At 37.0% G+C, this 16,324-nt stretch overlaps 1 protein-coding gene across 5 annotated transcripts in view; it reads right to left on the reverse strand.

Annotated features, from left to right (window-relative positions):
- The window catches only part of TRAK2 (trafficking kinesin protein 2), an 84,069-nt gene that overhangs the window by 39,753 nt on the left and 27,992 nt on the right, over positions 1-16,324 (reverse strand). For 4 of the 5 annotated variants that reach the window (XM_004004825.6, XM_060410196.1, XM_060410197.1 and 1 more), the window contains 2 exons: positions 8,954-9,241; positions 1,085-1,279 (listed from right to left, as the gene is read on the reverse strand). In XM_004004825.6, the coding sequence (XP_004004874.3) occupies positions 1,085-1,279; positions 8,954-9,044 (286 nt within the window). In that variant the 5' untranslated portion in view covers positions 9,045-9,241. Of the gene's footprint in view, positions 1-1,084; positions 1,331-8,953; positions 9,242-16,324 lie in introns of all 5 variants that reach the window. The other variant, XM_060410198.1, reaches the window with a different exon arrangement.

Raw genomic sequence — 16,324 nt, forward strand, 5'->3', positions numbered from 1 at the left:
AATCTCAAGTAAGTAATTTCTCAAACTAGAAAGTTAAGAAAATCTTAAGAGCCCCAATATTCAGCTACTTAAAAGAATAAACTGTACAAAAACAGTTTTATTTGAGTTCTTAATTCAAGTGTAAACAAAGTTTAAAATTCTTTTTCTGAGCAGTAAGTAACATGGTTGTAGGAAAGTACCATTAAAAGTTAATGATTGCTATGAAAATGAGGATTTCACAACAATCATTCTCCAGCTAGAATCTTCAAAAACATGGAAGGACTCACTGGGCAAATATCTAGGAGCTGATGCAATCTCATATATAATTCAAATGAAAATAGCTTTACAAATATATCAATATTGAACTCAGAGACTTACTCTGTATTCTAATAGCTATTATGCATACAACATCTTTATAGTGAATGCATTAAAAAAAGGTAAGCTCAGCCTGAATGCAGATTTTTGGAATAAGGTCAACAACAACAACAACAAAATCTCTATATTTTAAAGTTTAAAGAGTGTTCTATTTAATTTTGTCATTTTCTAAGAGTGTGGGATAAAACAGATCTATATTTAGGACATATCTGACTTAGTTTCTCACTGAAATATTCTCTCTGAATCCTTACGTAAATAATGAAGATGATTATATAGTGTGCATGTATTTCTCCTCGGCATCATTAAAACTACTTATGTATCCAGGAACTATGCTTCTTAATGACTTGACAAGTTCCTGTGACTATGTCAGTTTAACAGACTAAATATTAAACTATTAAGATAACAAATATAAAGGGATATTAAAATTTGAAACACGTTCACTACTTTTTAAAAAAAGTTTCCTTTTCTACTCAGTCTGAGGAAAGTACGAAGGAAAAGAGGAGAGAAATGGAAACCTCTGGGTATGCTCGCAACCCTGGACACTCAGATTCTTAGAAACGATACACTTTCTGTGTTCATACACAACACAATTAGAGTCATCTCTTCATGTTGTTAAAGCAGTTTGAATTAAAATAGGTACAAACTAAACAACATTTAGGGATGTCAAATATTGTAAAAATCAACAAGACACTCATGATCTTTAGTTCAATGGATAAATTCAAATACTCACTCATATAACGGAAAGTCTCTTCAGCAAGTACTGGAGAGAGGGTATCAGATGCATGTTGCTGCTGGTGAGGGGACTGAGTCCAATCTTGATTTTCATAAAGAAAGAGAGAGTCCACTCTGAGTTTATACTGGGGTAGTTGTTCTTCTAGCAGGCTTACAAGCTCAACTTCAGGGACATCTTCATTGGAGCAGACATCTGAGGAGAAGATTCCATGTAAATGAATCCAATATATTCCAATTTACTAGGCTACAGAGAAAAATCAGTGAAATTAGTTCTCTGAAAATAAGACAATCAAGAAACATTAGTCAAGATCATGTCGCCAATGATTTTTATTGCTGTATCCTGGAATTCCAGTTGGTCTTTCTCTATAAGAACTTCCACAGTAAAAATAATATCATGACTTTTAATTATACTCTATATTGCTTAGGGAATATAACTATGGCTTTAGGTTTCAATTTATTTCCCCCTTATCAACCTATTTAGAGCCGCTTAAAAGACACGTGATCTCAAATAACTCATAATGTTTGAGGGGGAAAAAAGGCAACCAGAGAATCAGCAGAAAATAGTGAGTTCAAAAGGAATAAAACGATTTGTTCTTCAATAGTAGAATTTGACCTCTGTGGGAGGATTCTTCAAAATATGGAAAAGTTACATTCTACTATATTCTCCCAGAAGCTAGATATAAAAAAATTAATATTTACCGGTTAAATGCTAAACAGTAATGTTAACATTCCAGCACAGTGTCCTACACTGGTACTAGAATAAGTACTTACTCACTTTTACTTTAAAGATGTGATACATTTAAAGTCTTGAATATCTTTTACATCACTGCTCTCACCTGCACGTCTCTAACTGTCCCTGCATACACTTCTCTGAACACACTTGGGCTTCTCTATCTTTATGTGTTTGCTCCTGGCTTCTTATTCCAAATGCTTTTCATCATTTAACACCTTCCAAATTTAGCAGTTTACAAAAAAAAAAAAAAAGTTTCCCTTTTTAATATGCTTAAAATACTAGGGCTTAAAATACAGAAAATACAGGATGTCATCTCAACCCTCTCATTTTTTAAAGACATCGGGTATTTCCTTTGTGGGTGGCACAGAGAAACATGTTCTAACTCTGGCAAAGAACAAAGTTTATTTTAAGAAAATGTACCTTCAGTTCAGTTCAGTCACTCAGTCGTGTCCGAATCTTTGTGACCCCATGAATCACAGCACGCCACGCCTCCCTGTCCATCACCATCTCCCAGAGTTCACTCAGACTCACGTCCATCGAGTCCGTGATGCCATCCAGCCATCTCATCCTCTGTCGTCCCCTTCTCCTCCTGCCCCTAATCCCTCCCAGCGTCAGAGTATTTGCCAGAGTCAGCTCTTCGCATGAGGTGGCCAAAGTACTGGAGCTTCAGCTTTAGCATCATTCCTTCCAAAGAAATCCCAGCATTGATCTCCTTCAGAATGGACTGGTTGGATCTCCTTGCAGTCCAAGGGACTCTCAAGAGTCTTCTTCAACACCACAGTTCAAAAGTATCAATTCTTCGGCGCTCAGCCTTCTTCACAGTCCAACTCTCACATCCATACATGACCACTGGAAAAACCATAGCCTTGACCAGACAGACCTTAGTTGGCAAAGTAATGTCTCTGCTTTTGAATATACTATCTAGGTTGGTCATGACTTTTCTTCCAAGGACTAAGCATCTTTTAATTTCATGGCTGCAGTCACCATCTGCAGTGATTTCGGAGCCCCCCAAAATAAAGTCTGACACTGTTTCTACTATTTCCCATCTATTTCCCATGAAGTGATGGGACCGGATACCATGATCTTCGTTTTCTGAATGTTGAGCTTTAAGCCAACTTTTTCACTCTCCTCTTTCACTTTCATCAAGAGGCTTTTTAGTTCCTCTTCACTTTCTGCCATAAGGGTGGTGTCATCTGCATACCTGAGGTGATTGATATTTCTCCTGGCAATCTTGATTCCAGCTTATGTTTCTTCCAGTCCAGCGTTTCTCATGATGTACTCTGCATACAAGTTAAATAAGCAGGGTGACAATATACACCTTTGATGTACTCCTTTTCCTATTTGGAACCAGTCTGTTGTTCCATGTCCAGTTCTAACTGTTGCTTCCTGACCTGCATACAGATTTCTCAAGAGGCAGGTTAGGTGGTCTGGTATTCCCATCTCTTTCAGAATTTTCCACAGTTTATTGTGAGCCACATAGTCAAAGGCTTTGGCATAGTCAATAAAGCAGAAATAGATGTTTTTCGGGAACTCTCTTGCTTTTCCATGATCCAGCGGATGTTGGCAATTTGATCTCTGGTTCCTCTGCCTTTTCTAAAACCAGCTTGAACATCTGGAAGTTCACGGTTCATGTATTGCTGAAGCCTGGTTTGGAGAATTTTGAGCATTACTTTACTAGCATGTGAGATGAGTGCAATTGTGGTAGTTTGAGCATTCTTTGGCATTGCCTTTCTTTGGGACAGGGATGAAAATTGACCTTTTCCAGTCCTGTGGCCACTGCTGAGTTTTCCAAATTTGCTGGCATATTGAGTGCAGCACTTTCACAGCATCATCTTTCAGGATTTGAAACAGCTCTACTGGAATTCCATCACCTCCACTAGCTTTGTTCGTAGTGATGCTTTCTAAGGCCCACTTGACTTCACATTCCAGGATGTCTGGCTCTAGATTAGTGATTACACCATCATGATTATCTGGGTCGTGAAGATCTTTTTTGTACAGTTCTTCCATGTATTCTTGCCACCTCTTCTTAATATGTACCTTAAAAATGTACCTTAAATGTACCTTAAAAAAGTAAATTTCAACTACTTGACTTTAATTAAAAAATGAGGAGCCTGACATTAATCAAATACGAGGAGGCTGACCATATTAGAAAATTCTATCCATATAGAAAGACAAGCAGTGGCTTCATAACCAAAACATGAGGTATATAATCACAGATATGAGGTACATTTAAAACCTTAAACGAAGAAGCTCCTCTCAACCCTTAGCAGATCACTTAAATAAGAACTCCAAATACATCCAAATAATAATACTACGAATTCTATGCAACTATTCAAATTTTTTTCCTGCCATGAATATATGACATACATATTATTATTATCATCATATATGCAGGAAGAGAAGTTGACTATAAATACATGCAGAGCTAAAAACAAACTCTTAGACACTCAAAGGTATAATGCAAATGATGAACAAAATTAATATTCATTAAAATAACTACTATTCCCTATACATTTTATTTTAATAAGCATTAATGAAATTCTGTGAAAATTCAAGATTACCAGTTGCCTACTTGCAAAATGAGTATACACTCAAGGTTTAGTAGGTTTGAATAATATCCTCCAGACTAGCACCTCCTATTTGCTTCTGTATTTCTGACAAGGTACTATTTAGTGATTTCCTAATTGTCCAATCCTAACATTTTTATCCTTCAGATGTTCTTTTCTTGTGTTCACTTAATTCTAGCCACACTGCCTCATTTAGATTCAAGGTTTCCTCTTGTTTCTCAGCTTCGAAGTGATCTGTTCTCATTACATTCATATTTTCCTCCACATCTTCATAGCTTTCTTATGTTACTCTCCTATGCAAAGCTAAGAAAGGCTTGAGTTTCATCTAGACAGAGGTAAAAACCTAATGAACGGTGTTGTTGTTCAGTCGCTCAATCATGACCAGCTCTTTGCAACCCCATGGACTGCAGCATGCCAGGCTTCCCTGTCTTTCATCATCTCCTGGAGCTTGCTCAAATTCGTGTCCTTTGAGTAGATGATGCCATCCAACCATCTCATCCTCTGTCGTCCCCTTCTCCTCTCACCTTCAGTCTTTCCAAGCATCAGGATCTTTTCCAATGAGTCAGCTCTTCACATCAGGTGGCCAAAGTATTGGTGCGTCACCATCAGTCTTCCAATGAATATTCAGGAATGATTTCCTTTAGGATGGACTGGTTTGATCTCCTTCTGGTCAAGGAACTCTCCAGAGTCTTCTCCAACACCACAGTCCAAAAGCATTAATTCTTCGGTGCTCAGCCTTCTTTATGGTCCAACTCTCACATCTATACATGACTATTGGAAAAACCATAGCTTTGACTAGATGGACCTTTGTCAGCAAAGTAATGTCTCTGCTTTTTTAATATGCTGCCTATGTTTGCTATAGCTTTTCTTCCAAGGAGCAAGCATCTTTTAATTTCATGGCTGCAGTCACTGTCCACAGTGATTCTGGAGCCCAAGAAAATGACAAGTTGGGACAATCAAAAGATCCTAGAAGGGTTGTACCTGCTAGTAGTGGAATTAAATTAATGCTAGAATAAAGCATAATGGAATATGATCTTGTGATCTACAAACTCAGATAGCAAAGATTAAAAACAAGACTCAAAAGAACTGATGTTATCAGCAAGTAATTTAAGGACCTGCCAAAATAACAGTTTTCCAAATAAGACAACAAAATTCAAACATCAATGTAACACTGAAAATATTTGATAACAAGTTACTAGAAATGCAAAGAATAAGCAATTTGTAATCCATTACCAGTTGGAAAATAAATCAACAGAAACAAGTCCAGTAATGACAAAAATGATAAAATTAGTAAAGAGAAATTTTTAAAAAGCCATTATAAATATGCTCAAAGATTTAAGAGGAAAACTTGAATTTGATGAAAAGAGAAACGAAAAGTATACTTCTAAATTTCAAATAGAACTAGAGTGAAAGAAAGTGAAGTCACTCAGTCATGTCTGACTTTTTGTAACCCCATGGACTGTCGCCTACCAGGTTCCTCCATCCATGGGATTTTTCAGGCAAGAACACTGGAGTGGGTTGCCATTTCTTTCTCTAAGAGATCTTCCCAACCCAGGGACTGAACCCAGGTCTCCTGCATTGTAGGCATATGCTTTACTGTCTGAGCCACCAGAGAAGCCCCCCAGAACTAGAGTACAGTATAGAAATTAAAAATTCACTGGATAACATTAACATATTAGACACTCTCCAGAAGAAAAGAAAAGTAAGACTTGAAGGCACAGCAATGGTAACTATCTCAAATGAAAAAAGACTAGGGAGAAAACCCAGAGCACCACTGACTTATGTAGACAGAGTTAATAAAACTACGTTAAGCAAAGTTGCAGAATACAAAGTCAATATATAAATTTCATTTCTATATACTAGTAATAACACCTGGCAAATAAAATTGAACAATGTCATTTATAGTAGCAGGGGAAAAAAAAGTAGGATTAAATTTAACAAAGTATGTGGAAGACCTGTGTAACAAAAATTGCAAGTACTATTTAGAGAAATTAAAGAAGACCTAAATAAATGGAGGGATACATCATGTTCATGGATTAAAATGACTTAACAGTCTTAAGATGTCAATTCTCTATCAAGTGTGTATCATTCCATTCAAAATTCCATCACTCTTTTTTGGCTGAAACTGACAAAAGGGTTAAAAATTTATATAGAAAGGGTTTTAAAATTTATATACAAATGTGAGAGGTCAAGAATGGCCCAAACTAGTTTTTAAAAAGAAGAGCAAAGTTGGAGAATGTATACTACCTGATTTCAAGATTTACTATAGATTTCTGTACAGGACCAATCCAAATTAATGCCTTTAAAATCCAGATTGTACAAACACTGTGTTGTCTTTTCATTTGTTAATAACTTCTTAAATTCCAAAAAGTAACAATTAGCATTGGATAATTTATATAAAAGTTTAAGTAAAAAGAAAGAAAAGAAACAAAAATAGTAATAAAATGATTTACTATAGAGTTACAGTAGTCAAAACATAGTAGTATTTATGTAAAGATAGACTTGAGGATTAAAGAAACAGAATGGAGAGTTCAGAAACAGACCACACATATAAAAATCAAATGATTTTTCAATGAAATTACCAAAGTAATTCAACAGCATAAAAGATAATGTTTTCAACAAATGGTGCAGGAACAATTAAACATTTAACTGGGGAAAAAAATCTGGACCCTAACTTGATTATACATTCAAAATTAATTATAAAATGGGCAGTTGACCTTAACGTAAAAGCAAAAACTGTAAAACTTAAAGGTAAACTGAAGAGATATCTTTGTGATTCTGAACTATGCAAAGATTTCTTAGAAATAACACAAAAAATATGAACTATAAAAGCAAAACTTGATAAACTGGGCTCCACCAAAATTTTAAACTTTTGCTCTTCAAAGGACACCATTAAGTAGATGAAAAGGCAAACCACAGTCTGGAAGAAAATATTTGTACCCCTTTATCTAACAAAGAATTTACATAGAATATTTAAAGAACATTTATAGTTCAATAGTAGGGCAAATATAAAAATGAGCAAATGATTTAAATAGAAAATTCCAAATACCTAGAAATAGCCGATAAGCACAAGAAGAGACTGAAAATCATTAGTCTTCAAGGAAAAAGAAACTGAAACCACACAGAGATACCAGATACACACCTACTAGAATGGTTAAAATAAAAAACACTGCTGTTACCAAGTGTTATGTTGTTGTGAAGAGGTCAGGGAACTATGGCCCAGAAGCCAACTCTAGCCTATTGCCTCTGCTTGGCTTGATAAATTAAGTTTTATTGAAACAATTATATATGTTCTTTTATGTATCATCCATGACATCTTTACTGCTATAACAGCAGAGTTTAGTAGTTGTAACTCGGCAATAAAAACGAACTGCTGACAGATACCACAATGTTGATAAATCTCAAAAGCACTTTGCTGCATAAAAAATCCAGACACAAAAGACAGATTAATTTATATGACCTTCCAGAACAAGCAAATTTTTTCTGTTACCATAGTAACAAAAAGCACATTGACTGGAGTTAGCAGTTGAGAGGTGGAGAGATCTGGGTATGAGAGAACTTTGGGGGGATTATAAAAATATCTTATAACTTGATTTTACTGGTGGTTACATGAGTGTACATATTTGTCAAAACCAAACTACACTTAAAATGGGTGCATCTTAATACACATATCTCAGTACTGGTGAATAAAAAACAGGGAAAAAACCCTACAGATTTAGATGAGTTTCAGAATTTTATCGAGTTTTAGAAAAGTAGTCCTGTGCATTTACTCTGTGTTATATAACACCTCCAACTGGTTTTGTAGCAGTATTCCATATTTAAACACATTAATACATTTTTCAGCAAACAAACATTCAAACAAAGTGGGATAAATCTAGAAATAACTGGATAAGTCAGGTTTTGTGGACCAATGAGTTTTAGAACCAAAGTGTAGAAAAAAAGTTGGGTATACAGAGTTTTTAAAATTTAGTCTTGCAGATGAGGACTTACAGGGTTGTACCTGTTTTGCAAACTTATATGTCCTGCGAGCCTTATGTGCATATACTGTTGTTAAGTGACTGCAGGGTATAGATAGCAACTCTGTCTTTTTGGAGATAGGAAGATGGGAATAGGAAAATGAGATAAGGGAGATGAGTATGACGCAGTTTCTACTGATCAGGGCTCACAGATATAGGGAATCAGACATAGACAAGGAACAACACCCAAGGCAGATATTGATAATGCAGTAAGAGGGGTCCCTAACCTCTGGAATCTAATGCCTGAAGATCTGAGGAGGAGCTGATGTAATATTAATAGAAATAAAGCACACAATAAATTTAACATGCTTGAATCATCCCCAAACCACCCCCTACCCCTGCCCCAATCCATGGAAAAACTGTCTTCCATGAAACCAGCTGTGGACCAAAATGTTTGGGGACCACTGTGATAGGAGACCTGAGGATGGAGAGATTAATTCAGCAGTCTCTGAGAAGACGAGGCTGGAGAGAGAGGCTGAGTTTCATCATGGGGGTCTTAAATGCATTTTGTCATATAGGCAAGAGCACTTCATTTATTAAACTGGACTCACCGGTGATGCTCTCTGAGTCTCTGTGATTGATATTCATGAGGTTTTCTTCACCCATCAGTGCTGTAAAAGTGGCATCCTGGGACTGACTCATGCAAGATCCTTTTTTGTTTTGGTTGAGAAGGATAGCTTTGGTTTGAATCAGAGTAAAGGAAATCCATCAAGCCATTGAATAAAGAAAGGTTCTGGTCAAAGGGATATTTGCTTTTAAATAGATTTTTGTTTGATGAGTCAAATGACATCTGGAGCAGAGTGATCTCATGTGATTATCACACCTTGGATGGTCATGACCTAAAACAAAGAACACATCAACTGACTTTAGAATTCAGCATGCTTGTTAATAACAGCAATTCAATTACCTGGAATATATATCATTAAGAATGTTTTCCTAATGATACACACACCACGTGGATAAATCTCAAAATAATTATGCTGGATGAAAGACGCCAGACAAAAAAGGTGCATAATTTATGATTCCATTTATATAAAATCAAAAAAATATAAACTTACGTACAGTGACAGAAAGCAGATCACTCGTTGCCTGGGGCTAGGGAGGGATTACCAAGGGACAGGAGAAAAGTTTAGAGGATGATAAATATGTTCATTATTTTGATGGTGATGGTTTCACAGGTATATACATGTCAAAACTTACCAAATTGTATATTTGAAATATGTGCAACCTAATGTAAATTATAGGGCTTCCCAGGTAGTGCCAGTGGTAAAGAATCTGCCTGCCAATGCAGGAGACACCAGAGACACGGGTTCAGTCCCCGGGTTGGGAAGATCCCCTGGAGGAGGAAATGGCAACCCACTCCAGTATCTTGCCTGGAGAATTCTGTGGACAGAAGAGCCTAGTGGGCTACAGTCCATGGGGTTACAAGAGTCAGATGTGACTGAGCACACATACACATAAAATGTAAATATAGTTCATTAAAGCTGTTTAAAAAATGTAACCTACTGTTTAAAGTAAAATAATAACAATATACGGTGGGGTCTATAACATATATATAGAAGTAAAATGTATTAAAACAATAGCACAAAGGCCAGGAAGAGAAAAATGGAAATTTACTATAGCAAGGTGTTTATACCATATAGGAAACAGTAAAATACTACTCAAAGTTGAACTCAAAAAATGTATATTATAAACTCTAAAGCAAACAATAACTCGAGAATTACAGATAATAAATCAAAAAAGAAGAGGAAATGGAATAATACTAAGCAGAGTTTCTCAGCCTTGGTGCTACTGCTATTCAGGGCTGGATAATACTTCGTTGTGTGCATTGTAGGATGTTTAGCAGCATGTGAGAGGAATCTTGTCCCCAGACCTGTTTCCAATTTTAACAGCCCCCCCAATTCCAGACAGTATCAAATGTCCCCTGGGCACAGGGGTACATTGCTCTCAGTTGAAAATTACTGATATAAAAGATGCTCAACCTTACTTATAATTAAAATAAATTAAAATGTAAAGAAAATATTTTTCATCCATTAGATCAACAAACATTATGTTTGTTGTTGGAAGGGATATGGAGAAAGTGGTACTCATACTGTTGATAAAAGTGCAAACTGATACAAGCTTTCAGAAAGGCTATTCAGCAATGCCCACTACACTTTTCAATGCATATACACCATAATTTAACAATTTTACCAGTAAGAATTTATACAATGGATATACTCACAGAGCATGCCAAGATGTAGGCATAGGGATGCTCATATAGTATTTTCTTAAAAAAAAAATATGCACACAACTGGAATCAAAACATTCATAAAGAACCAGTTTATAGAGGAACACAAAACAATATAATGCATTAAATACATGTAAAATACATACATGTAAATACATACTTATAAAAACCAATTGTTGTCAATTAAAAAACTGTTTAATATTAAGCCTAGCTTTATATCAAAATACAGTCTCTACTAAATAGTGTCTACTTAGCAACGTGCAGCTTCTATTTATGGCTAAATCGTTCTCATGCCTACTATTTACAGGCATCATAAACACTGTGTGTGTGTGTGTGTTTTTTTTTTTAACAAGCATCACTGCCAAGAAATAGAGAAGACCAAAATAAAAGCAGTAGAGGAGACTGAAAGGGAGAAGGCAATGGCACCCCACTCCAGTACTCCTGCCTGGAAAATCCCATGGGCGGAGGAGCCTGGTAGGCTGCAGTCCCTGGGATCGCTGAGGGTCGGACATGACTGAGCGACTTCACTTTCACTTTTCACTTTCATGCATTGGAGAAGGAAATGGCAACCCGCTCCAGTGTTCTTGCCTGGAGAATCCCAGGGACGGGGGAGCCTGGTGGGCTGCCGTCTATGGGGTCACACAGAGTCGGACACGACTGAAGTGACTTAGCAGCAGCAGCAGGAGACGGAAAATGGTCACTGAGGTGCTATAGAGACACAATCCCACCAAATACTAGGAAAGAAAATTTCAGAGATAGAATGGGCAAAAGAATTAAACATATAGAAATGTCAAAAAAGATATTTGGTTTTTAAAAGGGGGTACAGAGACCATAAAATCAACAGTAATGATCTAGAAAGCAGTCCAACCAAAAGGTTAGGCCCAAAGCCAGGCTGTAAGTAATCATGAAGAAGAATGGAGTATAGTGAGCATACACCAAGGTTTGTAATATCCAGGCTTTCTGATTATCATGGACAAGTAAAATTTAAAAAAACTTCTGTGGTTATTGGCATAGGGTTGCTGTTTTCATACTTCATAAATGGAAAAAAATGTATAAGGAAAAAAAAAAACAACAGTCTTTACCAGAAAAGTTTATAATTTTATGTTGGTATATGAAAAAATTTCCTATATTTGAATTCAGAAAACTTTAATAAATTTTTAAAATTCCATCTTATATAAACAATTATATTCTTGAAATATGTTTGTCAATATAGTAATCTGTACAAGCCAGTGCAACATGATGTAAAGCTAAAAGTATTTATTAGGTACTTTAATTTTAATTCCAGTTGTCAAAAACTCATTTTCCTATCCAAGCTCAGTCTATTGCATGCAATTAAATTCTTCCCCATGTGCTATCTTACTGTCCAATCTGTCATTTCCAAATTAACCACTGCAAGGGCAATGGAACTAAAATGGGATCAAACCAATTAAGATTTGCCTACACCCACCCCCTGAAGTTGAAGGGAGGAAGAAAGCACCTTCCCTGAAGAACTCAACCACCAGGAACCCGAACACAATCTCAGCTAAGAGTTCTGTCCACAAAGAAGCGACAACTGTTGAGCTGGCAACTGAGAATCACATGTTATGTAAGTCCTTACGGCACATATAATTTTTATCAAGTTCTTTCAAATTATAATACTCCAGAAATCTGAATTTATAGATTATGAATACAGTGCTATATTTCAAAAAATAGAATGGTAATGAAAATATAAGAATAAACATGCTACTGTCTAATAGGTCATCCAGTTCAGGGTCAGCACATGTACTGACTGAATTTGACCTGCCACCTGTTCTCTGTAACCTGTGAGCCAAGAACAGGTTTCGCATTTTCAAACGGTTGGGAGAAAGAAAAACATCAAAGTTAAAATGTTTCATGGATGTGTAACAAATATGTGAAATTCAAATTTCAGTTTCTATGAGTGAAGTTTTACTGGAGCAGAGCCACGCTCCCTTGTTTATGTGTCATCAACTGGTTGCTTTCATGCTACGATGGCAGAGCTTAGTAACTGTGACAAAAACCTTATAGTCAGCCAAAGCCTAAAATATTTACTATCTGACCTTTCATAGAAAAAGATTTCAGACTCCTAATCTAGTAGTAAAATAATTCAGACATCAAATAACCATCTGTATAAATCAACAGTTTCCTAGTTCAAACTTCTAACATAGGGAACCACCTACATTTAGGTATACTTGTAATTAGATCACTATCTCTAAAGAATTTCAGTAAGGAACAGACTTCTATTTTCTATACCTACTAGTATATTTAAAAGTTATTTTCAAGTTCTAAGAAAATATTTTTTAAAAGTCATAAATTACAAATTCAGAGAAGGTGATGGCATCCCACTCCAGTACTCTTGCCTGGAAAATCCCATGGATAGAGGAGCCTGGTAGGCTGCAGTCCGTGGGTTGAGAAGAGTTGGACATGACTGAGCGACTTCACTTTCACTTTTCACTTTCATGCATTGGAGAAGGAAATGGCAACCCACTCCAGTGTTCTTGCCTGGAGAATCCCAGGGACAGGGGAGCCTGGTGCGCTACTGTCTATGGGATCGCACAGAGTCGGACACAGCTGAAGCGACTTAGTAGCAGCAGCAGCAAGTTACAAATTGCTTGTGAAGAAGTGGAGAGGGAAGGGAAGGTGAAAGAAGGAAGAAAGAGAAAGAAGAGAGGCAGGAGGAGGAAGAGGAGGAGGAGGATGATAAGGAATAAAAGCAAATGCCTCTCATATGGTCCAAATGGGTTCTTAAACAAAACTGTGGTCGTTAATCATACTGTAATCAAAGACCACTGTGGAAATCTACTGATAATTTCAGGATCTTCTGCTTGCTACTTTGTTATACCCTGGCTGGTTTAATCTCATATTTTCATTATGATTCCCATTTTTTGTTTTTTATATTTACTATAGCACACAGGAACACAAAAAACTGTATGTGGGTGTTCACTATGGATGCTAGCATCCATCTTTAGTGTAGAGAATTGCTTTTAAATTAGTTTTAGAGGTTTTGTTAATGATTTGGTCTTAACTGTTATATACAAGAATAGAGAAAACCCAGGTGAACACAGAACTAAGTCCATCTCCAGAGTCATGCAGGAAGAATCTAGGTCCCCAGGGCAGTTCAGGAACCTGACCAACCTACACACTGTGCACCAGGTCAGGGGTGATCTGGAAGCAGTATGTTCTTCCTTATGACTCTTTAGAACTAAGGAAACCCGTAGGATGTGCCCTGGTCTAGATCTGAACTCCTCCCTAGGATTAGTTTAGAATAGCAATTCTGACCGGAGAAAGCAATGGCAACCCTCACCAGTACTTTGCTTAGAAAATCCCATGGACGGAGGAGCCTGTTAGGCTGCAGTCCATGGGGTCACGAAGAGTCGGACACTTACTGAGCGACTTCACTTTCACTTTTCACTTTCATGCATTGGAGAAGAAAATGGCAACCCACTCCAGTGTTCTTGCCTGGAGAATCCCAGGGACGGTGGAGCCTGGTGGGCGGCCGTCTGTGGGATCGCACAGAGTCGGACACGACTGAAGTGACTTAGCAGCAGCAGCAGCAGCAATTCTGATATATAGGACATATATATATATAGCAATATAGGACAATGTATGCACCTTGGCATTAGACAAGCCTGAATTTTATCTCATTTACTGGTTTTCTGACTCTGAGCACATTACTTCCCAGTTCATAATTGTTGAGGCGGAAGTAATAATCAACTATTCTTTATAGGGAGGGTCAAGTATGATGAGCACCAAAATGAATAACAGAAATTCCTAACTTGGTAAAGACGTACAGTGGACACTGAAATGTGACACTCATCCCCTCCAGCTACCCCCTTTAACTTGGGCCTGAAGAAAAAATGATTTCTTCTTAATATTTCTAGGTTTCTGACCCAACAGTCAACTCTGAGCTCAGAATGGCTACTTTGTTTAAGTATGTATTAGATGTAGTCTAAAGATTACCTCTGAAAAATCTTCATTTAGAAAGAGATAAAGATTAAGTAATAAAGCAACAAGTGCCATAAATCACTGAAGGAGATTATTCCGGAAGCTGATTCCTTCATGGATTCTGGGGAAGGGCTGCTGACCATAAAAAGCTTAACTAACTAGCATAGTAGCAGCATTAGCTTCCTATTGCTGTTCCAATGAATCACCACAAATTTCAGTGGCTTAAAACAACATCAATTTATTATCTTACAGTTCTGCACCTCAAGGGATGAAAAACTTTCAGTGGATCAAAACCAAAAACCAAGGTATTGGCAGAGCTACGCTTCCTCTTTCGGCTCTAGGGGGAAATCCCTCTCCCTGTCTTGTCTAGCTTCTAGAGCTGCAGTCCTTGGCTCAGGGGCCCTTCTTCCATCTTCAAAGCCAGCATCTCCGGATCTCTCTCTCTCTCTGCTTCCCCATCACATCATGTCTTCTGCCAAATCTTCTGCTATCTCCCTCTTATCGACACCCATACTTTTATTTAAGGCCCAACTGGATTAGCCAAAATAATCTCCCCCTCTCAAAATCCTCAATGTGGTCCTTTCTGCAAAATCCCTTTGGCTATATCAGGTAATATTCACAGGTTCCAGGAGACTAAGGTCTAGGTACCTGGAGGGCCATTATTGAGCCTAGCACAGAGGTTAAGAACATGGATTCTGAACCTCAGTTCTACTACTAGTTGCATGACCTTGGACAAGTTACTTAACCTCATTTCTTCACTTGTAAAGTGGCCTTAATAACATGTCTCCTTTATGGAGATTAAGTGAGTTACAAGAGGATAATAGAAGAATCTGCCTCAGATGGTCACTGGGAAATTCCATGAGTTACTACATGTAAAGCTCTTAGAACAATACCTCAGAATAAAGTAAATGCTATGCAAATATTAGTTATTATTACTTCTATCACTATCAAATAGTACTATTTTATCATTATCATTACAATTATTCAAGCCTACAGAAAGCTGTACACACTGTAAAGCCTACTGTTGATCGCTTTATGATATCTTCTTGCAACTAAGAAGTCACATTTACTTCCTGTCATCTGATGAGTGATGCTAGTTTAGTGCCCTTTATCATTTTCTCTCTACCTCTGTGATGCATAAATAGAAAGCCTGCAGTGTCACAGTCCTAAATGCAGCTGAAACTAAACTCTGGCAAGCACAAACAGTACATATCCAGTGTCTTTCCTAGTTCATACACACACGCTTCCTTGAGTATTTTCTACTTGCTATGCTGGATCTATATTCATTCTTTTTAGGAACAACTTCACCACTTTTCTTCATAAAACAATCAACCAAGCATGCATTATTTAACAAGAAGCCAGCTTTTGTAATTCCTGCACACTTAGGAGAAAATAAACTAAACCGGCCCAGTGACTTATTTTATTAACAATGAGACATAAAAAGAACAAACAAAACATGTCATTGATATAAATACGGCTGGCAGAATACAACAGGCGGATGACTTAGTTTAGCCTAGCCATGGAAACTAAATGGTCAACAGTGAGGTCCTAAATATAGGTCCTGTGCCTTAAAAAAAAAAAAAAAAAATCTTGCTACTTCCTTAAAACAGGATACTCTGGCCAAAACAGCCTTACAGTGTAGGCTAAAGCATTTCAGGGACACTTCACTTGGATAAGACTGCAGAGTCTACAATTACAGTAACTATAATGATGTGGCAAATATTTAAATTGAAAAAATACACTTAAAATT

Source organism: Ovis aries, chromosome 2, assembly GCF_016772045.2.
Source record: "Ovis aries strain OAR_USU_Benz2616 breed Rambouillet chromosome 2, ARS-UI_Ramb_v3.0, whole genome shotgun sequence".
Taxonomy (NCBI): domain Eukaryota; kingdom Metazoa; phylum Chordata; class Mammalia; order Artiodactyla; family Bovidae; genus Ovis; species Ovis aries.